Source organism: Notechis scutatus, chromosome 3 (assembly GCF_049901735.1).
Source record: "Notechis scutatus isolate UNSWTSFEM ecotype Mainland chromosome 3, rNotScu1.2, whole genome shotgun sequence".
NCBI classification, from domain to species: domain Eukaryota; kingdom Metazoa; phylum Chordata; class Lepidosauria; order Squamata; family Elapidae; genus Notechis; species Notechis scutatus.
In genome coordinates, this window is record NC_142011.1 from 160,953,451 (window position 1) to 160,963,530 (window position 10,080).

The 10,080-nt window shown below is 40.5% G+C and overlaps 1 protein-coding gene across 2 annotated transcripts in view; it reads right to left on the bottom strand.

The window, feature by feature from the left end:
* The window catches only part of EMILIN2 (elastin microfibril interfacer 2), a 29,569-nt gene extending 22,987 nt beyond the window's left edge, over positions 1 to 6,582 (bottom strand). The window contains exons 1-2 of one of the 2 annotated variants that reach the window (XM_026671873.2): positions 6,152 to 6,582; positions 621 to 743 (exon numbers count right to left, since the gene is read on the bottom strand). In XM_026671873.2, coding sequence (XP_026527658.1) covers positions 621 to 743; positions 6,152 to 6,258 — 230 coding nt within the window. In that variant the 5' untranslated portion in view covers positions 6,259 to 6,582. The remainder of the gene's footprint in view (positions 1 to 620; positions 744 to 6,151) is intronic. The other variant, XM_026671874.2, reaches the window with a different exon arrangement.
* Positions 6,583 to 10,080: the final 3,498 nt, after the last annotated feature.

Sequence of the window (10,080 nt, forward strand, 5' to 3'; positions counted from 1 at the left end):
GCCAAATGGCTAGCTAAGGTTTTTATTTTAACAACTCCTTCAATGGCTTTCTGGTTTGTCTTGAATAAAAGTGTAAATGTGTATCAGGAAAACACACATTTCAAACACACAGGTTCAAAATTATGAGTACATTTTGGCTTCATCCCAATTATTTCAAAGAGTGGCGCTGATTTACAGCAAAGTTTATGATTGCTCAGGATGCCTGCAACCTTGAAATGAAAAACATCTAAGCCAAAGAATTAACTAAATTCACCAACAAGCATACACACAGACTGAACAGTAGACTGAATAAAACTCCAGGGACTAATTCTGCTAACTCTGATTAAACTATTATGAAAAAAACAACTCTTATTTGGTATTAGTCTTAAATTAGTTATGCAATTATGATATTTTTGCCATTTCCTTCTCTGGTCTGAATAACGTAACAATAAATTATTGCATGATTTATTGAAGAAGAGTCAACTTCTCTAATCAGCTTCAGCTGTCTTGGACTATAATATAAATATTTTATGCTGTAGCTTCACTTTAAAAAAATGGTACAGATCCACAAGATATGTTACATATGGCTGAAAAAGATTATCAAATATTTTCCCATTGTCGATTGAGGTATTCTTACTTACATGGGAGCATGTGGGCAGGGTTCTTGACCCCAAAGACATACATACTGAACTTGAACAAAGCTTTCGGTGCCATCCAGCACAGAGCAGCTCACATTCTTGTTGACTACGTAGGCACACCAGTTTCTGTAGAGAAGGCGAGAATAGAAAAGGTACACATTACAATAATAATATTATAATACACAACATACAATAATATTAAAATTGCTTAATATTATTAAACTGTTTGTCTAAAACAAATATGGAATATTGATCCAATGTTTTACCTAAGAGCAAATTAAAGCAGAGAAGCAATTATTTTCTTCCACTTCCTATCACTGGCCCAACACATGAGGAGCACAGATGATCCTTTAGTAGCAGCTCTAGCACATGTTTCTTTCTAGATGCAAATATAGAAGTTAAATAAAATGCAGCAGTGTAGAGAATAAGAGAATGAGGATAAGAACTCATTTCTATGTATGTCTGCTCAGATGCAAGACTGAGCCATATTCCCAGATAAGTAGAAACAGGATTTGTTTGTTCTTTTTATATTTTGAGATCTGGAGACAGAAATCCCTCATTCCAAAATGCAAAAGAGACAGAATTAATAGAAATTGTGTTAAATCGTAATATGATTTTACTTAAGGACTAACGTATTATGTATTCCAATATTTACATTTTATAAGCTATGGCTGATTATCAATGGGGCAAACAGTCTCTTTGGGGGTAAGAACAGGTGGAATAATAATGATACAAATGCATCACGATGCAAACTCTGCATGCAGAACAATTGTAAGAAGCTAAATGAAAGAAGGCAAATGTTTTAAGTACCTAAATTGGATATCAGTATCTTTGCTTACTGTTTTTGCTTGCTGGAATTATATTTTCCTCATTCTAATAGAACTCTATTCTTTTTTAAAGACTAAGTATTTCCCATCTGTGTGAAAGTTTGCTTAATAACATTTTGCAACATTCAAGTAAACCGAAAACTAAGTATCAGGCTACTCTCAATAACAATAGCCCTGGAAAAAGCGCAAACAGGCATTCAAGGATTCAAGTCTCCGAAACAGGAAATATATGTATTATTTTAAACAAATTATTTAAATCAGGGTTGTCCAACCTTGGCAACATTCAGACTTGTGAACTTCAGTTCTCAGAATTCCCCACCCAACTGGGAGTTGAAGTCCAAAAATCTTAACGTTGTCACAATTGGACACCCCTGATTTCAACCATTATGAAAGTTATTAAGCAAATCACTGAGGTTGTTAAGTGAATCATGCTTCCCCTGTTGACTTTGCGTCAGCTGGGAAGATTATGAATGATGATCAAATGACTCCAGAAGAGTGCAAGTGTCATAAATACACCTGAGTTGCCAAGCAAATTTAGATCACATGCCCATGGGAATGCTACAATGGTTGTAAATGTGAAAACTGGTCATAAGTAATTTTTTTTCAGTGCCACTGTAATTTTGAACTGTCATTAACCAAATGGCTGCAAGTTGAGGATTACCTGTAAATGTTCTGCAAAAATGGTAGGTTTCTAGTGCCAAGGGCTATCTGAAGAAATCTAGACTTTTCACACAACTTTTCATATAAATGAAGAACAGACACAAAAGTGACAGCTCTACTATTATATAGAGATAACATAGCTAAGAAAGCTAAGCTCGGCTAAGTAGCCTAGTCTGGTCTAGTTAGGCTAGGTTAGGCTAAGATAACGTTGTTGGTTTTTTTACTGTGAGCACCCTAGCCTGCTTTCAAAATGAAATTGCACTCAATTGCACCCTGGCCTGCACTCAAAAGAAAGTATGTATCTACTCAAACACATATATAACACACATATACATGTTCTATGCTATACATAGCAGGAAGAGGAACCTGAGTTCACAAGGTTGATGCTATATGGAACAAAACTGTGATTGAATCTACAATAGATGTTCTGCTTCGGGTACCACAAAGCTTCCTCCCAGAAGGTAACACGACTTCCTGCAAGAAAGACTACCCAAAAATCTCAGCCCCAGCCGGAATACCATTTACAACGACCAAATGGAATATTAGTTTCTATTAAAATCATGATTTCAGATGTTATCCAGATGGAATGACAAAAATGTGATAAAATGAAACTGTGAAGAAAACCTAATAAAGTGATGTAAAGCAGTGTGATCTAAGTGATCTAAGAGACAAACGTGGTCTCTTTATATGCCTAAAAACTACTTGAATTCTTAGCCAAACAGGATGAGGATTATGGAAGCCATAGTTCCACATCTAGAGAATAACAAAATGTGGAACATATACATTTTCATGAGACTGTGAGATATTACCAAAACAGAGGGACCCAATAAATTAAGCATGCATAGATAATACATATCCTAGTGTAGGGTGTAACTGTATTTTTTATGTTCTAATCTGCACAGTACAGTGGTGGGATTCAAAAAAAATTTTATTGCCAGTTCTGTGGGTGTGGCTTGGTGGGCGTGGCAGGGGAAGGATACTGTAAAATCTCCAGTCAGAGGTGGCATTTGCCGGTTCTCCGAACTACTCAAAAGTTCCGCTACCAGTTCTCCAGAACTGGTCAGAACCTGCTGAATACCACCTCTGGCACAGTATCATTTCCAACTGCTTTACCCTCATTCCACAACTCCCACTAGCAAGAGATGTTGTACTCAGAACTTTTTCTTGTTTGCATGTAACTGTGGCAGGAACATGCTCCAACACTCTTTTTTTTCTGCTTTTTTTTTGGCTATTAGAAAAGAAGAGCCTTTGTGGCGTAGCGATTAGAATGCAGTATTAGAGGGAAACAATCCTGATAGGGCACTTGGCTTTCCATTCTTCCAGGGTTGATAAAACGAGGGCCCATATTGTCGGGGCCAATAAGATGACTGGGTAAACCGCTCAGAAAGTGCTGGGGTGGGCGGTAGATAAGTCTAAATGCTATTGCTGTTGCTAAATGCTAAGAGCATGTCTAGCACTCTGCATAGGAAAAGTGGGAGGAAACAGACAAGAGTTTTGTTGCCCTAAAACTACGTAGACTTCTTTCATTTGAGAATAGGTACTTTCTGGAATTGTATTGTAACTTTTATCTTACTTATAATAAATACTATTAAGATTCTTGTTCCTTGATTGTTTCCAGTCCAGACTGTAAAGAAGGAATAACAGAATAACAGAGTTGGAAGGGTTCTTGGAGGTCTTCTAGTCCAATCGACTGCTCAAGCAGGAAACCCTATACCATTTCAGACAAATGGTTGTCCAGTCTCTTCTTAAAAACCTCCCCTGTTGAAGCACCAACATCTTCTGGAGGCAAATTTTTCCACTTATTGTTTTAACTGTCGGGAAATGTCTTCTTAGTTCTAGGTTGATCCTCTCCTTGATTCGGTTCCATTCATTGCTTCTTGTCCTGCCTTCAGGTGTTTTGGAGAATAGATTGGCCCTCTCTTCCTTCTGGCAACCCCTCAAATATTGGAACACTGCTAGTTCTTCTTTTCATTAAACTACTCTTACCCAATTGCTGCAACCGTTGTTTTATCATCCCCTCCCCACATCTTTGTTGCTCTTCTCTGCACTCTTTCTAGAGTGTCAACATCTTTTGTCTATTGTGGTGACCAAAACTGGATGCAATATTCCAAGCGTGGCAAATATTGCATCCAGGGGGCTCATCCTGCTTTGGAACCTAAGTTTAGTGCTGTTTGGAAATAGCACTAAAACCATGTTCAAAAGAACTCTGTTCAAAAGGATTACTGGTATCAATTGATGACTCGGCTCTCTTTGATTAACCAATGGGAAAAAATGCCATCTCTGGATGGCAAGATGGGTAGATATAAATTTAATAAATAAATAAAGATAAGCCAAGTTTTGACAAACAGCTAAACATATAGTGAACCAGCTGTCAACATGTGTTTCCACCACAGCCCAATTCTATGATAAAGAGAAAGTTTATTTTTTTCCTATGGGCTAGTGAATATTGGTGGAGAGAAAGTAAAACAAAGTTAATGGACCAATTCCTATTCTTAATATGTCCTGTACACCATAAAGAAAACTGCCACCCTTTGCCAGCATCATACTTTAGGTAGACAGGGATCATGAGTGCATCAGACTTTATGTTGGTAGTTTTCTGCCAGCTCAAAGGTGAATTGATAGCACTGCTGTCTGACCATGGGGAACTTTTCTCAGACATTGCTGAGGGCAAGTGACCTCTCATGTTCTAGACCATCACCCACTCCATACATGTTAATTAGAAAATAACTATGATATTAAATGCCCTATCAACCTTTGCAATGCTGCCTAGCAGCTGAAGAATGGACAAAAGGCAGAAATATTTTAAGAAAAGAGTAAGGGGAAGACCAGCCTGGTAGTATTCGTAGGCTCTAGAAACAGCAGAGAATATTCTTTTGCTGTCAGAAATAATAATCTCTAACTACAAACCTGGACTTAGATATCCCGTAGAGAATTAATGACTACCGGATTGTGTGTTGAAGGGTGCATAGGCTGCATTCACTGCAATTGGTTCAATTTTTGTTCCTTTTTTGTTAGCCACTAGGCCTAACAATAATTTGTCCAAAAAGTTTTGGCCTGCCATAGATTAGTATGGCACTCTTATTGGGGTAAACTGTACATACATTCATTGGACTGTCAGCTGTCAATCAATACTCCTAACTTTAACTCATTTTTCAGAGAAAGGGGGGGAAGCACAACCTTGTCGAAATAAGCAGAACTTACTGACTGGCACTGCAATTCACTTGGCAGGTGAATTGTTTTGGGCTGGTAAAAAGGAACAAGAGCTCTAGATTCATTCAGTCAGAGGCAGGATGCTGTACCATCATTCAAAAGGAAGAAATGAATCACAAAATAGACGTTGTAGAAGGAGCGCACCAACGTGCCTACCGTCCCCTGCCCTATTGTTTCTTTTATTTTTCGTATATGTACCCATTTCATGTATTCATAACTATGTATATACTTATACCTATTATCTTGTAAGCAATTGACAAATCAAATCAAATCAATCAATCAATAAATACATAAATAAATTCACGTGGCACACTTTTCTATTTAGTTAGCGCTAGGAGACTCGTGGGAGGACAAATCATGAACTCAGCCCAAGTTCTTTCAAAAGGTGGCAACTCCAGCAGGCCTTGCTTCCCAGCCCAGGAAGTGTTAACTCATCCCCACGGATCAGGGAAGTGGTTCCCAAGGCTCGCCAATCCACTCATTCCCCGTTTGGCCACCAGGCCCCCATTTGCTCCAACTGGCCGGTTTGAGAATCTGAGTTTGAGTATCCCAAAGCCGCCTCCGACCTCGTCTCTTCCGAGCTGTCAACACCAGGGAGAAAAAGCCGGGATTCGGCGCCTATCCAAGAGACGGGGACTCCACCCAGGCGACTTTGGGTTTTTATATTATTCACGCGGCACCATTACCAATGGCAGGAGAATAAAGCCACGAAACTCTCTTTACGCGGCCCCGAGGCAGACCTGAAATGCTCGAATACCCCACCCCACCCCCGCAAGCCCGGAGAAAGGAAGGTGGATTTGGGGAGAAGTTGGGTCGCGCGGGTGGAGGGAGTCTTACTTGTTTCTGGCGCCCGGACCCGGGTAAGGGGAGACCAGGCTGAGGCAGCACCCGAGAAACAAGACCAGCGCCGCCACGCAGCCGAAGGGCTTCGCAAGCAGCTCCATTTCCGCCCGAAATGGCGCGCCACCAGCTCACTAGACTCGCGTGGGAAGCGACGAGGCGTGAAGACGAAGAGCCGCTGTGGTGGGATTCGCCTGCGTGCTGGCTACTCTGCTCGTTGCTTCGCTGCTTCTTACACGCCTTTTCTCTTCTCCCGCCAGGTTTTTTTTTTTTTTTTTTTTGGCTTCACTTCGGGTTGCCTTCGCCTCAGTTCTCCCGCTGGGTTTTTCCACCGCCTTAAGAAATCCCACCGACTCTCCTGTCTGGCCCGCTCGCGTCTTTCCTTCTCCTTCTTCTTCTTCTTCCAAAGTTTCCGCCCTCCGGTTCGCACATCCTACCCGAAGGGTGGCTAGCCTCCCTCTCCTCCTCCTCCTCCTCCTCCTCTTCCCCCCTCCTTCCCCGCTTTTCTTCTCTGACCAAACAGCGTGCAACCCTTTCTCATTCTTGCCAAGGACCAAAGCACAAATTGCTCTCGGCGGAGAGCGTGCGGAGAGTTGAGGAGAATCAGCGTGTGGTGGCCGTGAGAAACTAAGTGATAGTGAAGGGTTTGGGACTGGTGCGTATTTCTGGGTCTCCGAGCACTCACGCAAGCGCCTCGTTTGCCTTTGCCTTCATCCCCTCGCTCACGGAGCCTTTGTCTGGAGGCCTCTTTAATCTGTCTCTGCTGGGCAAGGCTTCGCGAGTTTCCGACCAGAAGGAGTTTTAGCTTCCAAACCGTCCCCCTCCCTGGCCCTTTTCTTTCCAATTCAACTGGGGACTGGTTGAACCTTTTACTTTTCCAAGAATGCTCTTACACAACGCAACAAGCACGTTCAGTATGTTTAGGCACTTTAGTAAAGCAGTTAGACAACCTCTGCCTCCTTGGGACATTGCTTCAGGATGCTGGGCATATTCTGTAAGAAAGTCACTTCGAGATACTTTGGCTCAAAAATTTGTTGCCCCGTGAGGCTCTGTTTCCCCCATTTAAAGGTCATGACAATAAAGAGTTTTGGTAGTAATTCAAGAAAATTCTTTATCCTTTAAAGGCATGCATGCACTGCACAATTTATTTTACTGTCATACCTTGAAGATACATCATGGTTCTGTAGGAAGTTAGCACCCACCCCTCTCCTAGAAAAAATGACATATCCTAGGAAATATTAAAAAAGCAGAATATTTCCCCTAAAAAAAGCAGAAACTCACCCCCCACCCCCCCACCCCCGATCTTTTCTAATAAACCATTACTCTGGCCTGGGCCAGCCTCTTTTACATAACAAAGATCTCCAGGTAGAGCTATAATAGGAATTGCCTAAAGCCTTTCATTACATCATCATCCAGCAAGGCAACCAAGCCTGGGACTGAGGACAGCCTACAGAGTTGCCCCTGCATGGCCCCATGGGAGTCTGACAACCAATCAGCATACAAGTTCAAATTCAAATCCCAACAGAGGGTATAAAACCCAGGTCTCTCAGCATCTCAGCCTTTTCCCCCCTTCTTTCTTCACCCAAAGCATGTGATCCTGTCCATCATTAAACCATTTTTCCAAGCAGTCGCTATGTTTCCAGTGTCTTTCTTCCCAACTTGGAACTGAACCCAGAAGGATAATTCTTCCAACAATTCATTTCTGAGATCCAAGTAGGACATGTTTCTTTAAAAAAAAGTCTAATTATCGTAATAATCTGCAAACTTTTGCAGTCACTTGAAGAAATCTCATTAATCATCTGCTTTTACACCAAATACAAAGTTACTGAACAAAAGCATGCAAACTTGTCTAGCTGAATAAGCTTACAACTATGTGCTTGTTGACAACAATTTGCAATAGCAATAGTAATAGCACTTAGATTGGTATACCGCTTAACAGTGATTTACCTCTCTAAGCAGCTTACAGAGTCAGCATATCACCCTCAACAATCTGGGATCCTTATTTTACTGACCTTGGAAGGATGGAAGGATGGGTCAATCTTGAGCTGGCGAGAATTGAACTCCTGGCAGTTGGCAGAATTACCCTGCAATACTGCATTCTAACCACAGTGCCACCACAGCCGTTCAAGGCTTGAAATAAGTCATAACTTCAAGTGTAACAAAACAATGTCCTTGGAGGCATGAAAATTGTTCTTTCAGATGCAGAAGATGTTTTGAGCATAAATTAGCACAAATTTGTAAGTTGTGAGGAAATACTTGTTCCATGAAAAGCAATTACAGATAGGCTCTATCTCAATAATTACTTATTTATATTAGTAATTTTAAAGCTAGTTTTTAATCCACCTTGAAGAAAAAACTTGAGAGTTCTACCAAATCATTTGAAAGGCATGTGTATGTGTGAGAATAATCACAAAATACAACTGAGACAGTGAAAAATATGAAAGTGCTTTATTATTAAGCTTTTGCAAAAGGGAATTCTGCTCATAGCAGAAGACATTTTCCCCAGAAGGGCTGGGATTTATATACACAGCTTCAAGTATACAGTGCCTGCCCCTTTCCTAGGTTCACAATCTACCCAACTACGTAATTCCCTATGCCACACCCATAGCATACCACCTGTTTCCCTTTCTTTGGACACTACCCTTGTTCTCATGGCTTCTTCCTTTTATGTTCTTCTGAACACAATGGATCATTAACCAGTTCCGTTCACATCAGAATGACCTTAGCATCTCTTACATTAATCTTTAAGCCAAAATATACAACCCCCACTCCAGCCAAGGACATAATAATTTCACTTTACAGAATAACAAGTCACAAAACATGATTTATTTGTTAGATACTGTTATATAAAAGTCCAGAAATCATTCTAGAAGGTCACATCATGAACATAGATGGAGTACCTTCTGTTCTAGCCTTCTCAGGTGTAACTTGCAATACATATATGTTATTTTCACATATAACAGTATGTCTTTAACTCAGCTAGAAGTTTTGATGTGGAAAATAGTGGCAGCACAGGCTATAACAAATTGCAGAATGTGCATGTGTTTTTGTTTTGAAAGAAAATTTTTTAGCACAAATGTGTGAAGTCTGGTAAATGGAATGGCATGTATATTAATAATACAATCCCGTACATCTTTAGGCAATATAATAGTATGTTCCCTAGAGTTCAATGGAGCTTACTTGGTGGCAAGAATAAAACTGCATCATAGTGTAAATATGTTTTTAAAATTATATATCTTTAATACAATATGAAAGAGGAGGAAAGGAATGAGGAGTTAATGCTGATGTTACTAGCTTGAATAAGCATTTTTCTAAAGTACTAATGTTTGGACATATGTAGACAGAGCATAAACATGCTAGCCAAATTTCATAAATCATGACCGATATAAATGTAATACTGTACTTCTATTGAAGTTACATACTTGAATTCTTACTGACTTGAATTCTTACTGATTTACTATAATCATTCAGTGACTGTTTGATGTTGCGATAAGTGCTGAGTGGTCCTTGAAGTTCCAGCCATTGCATTATCTTTGCACTCATGTGGTTGCTACTTGGGCTCTTGGCAAAAAAGGCAATGGGGAAGTTGTCAAGAAAAGTTGTAAGTCACTCAGATAAGTCCCTCCCAATCTCCTGGCACTTGGGCTCCACTGCCCCATCCTTCCTCTGGCCTCCCTGCTGCACCATCTATCCCTGGTTTTCCTAACCTTGGGCTTTACTGCATCCCCCCCATCTTCCTACCCTGGCACCCCACTGTGCCATCCATCCCCTGGGGTGGGGGAGGGAGGGAGGGAGGGAGAGACTCACAATGAGATCATGGCTTAATCAGTTGTGTTACATTAGTGCAGGAACCATTCTATTTTTAATTTACTATAATTGTCTTCAAAAAGTCTTGCAGTGTATATACTTATAACACCTCAAAGAAA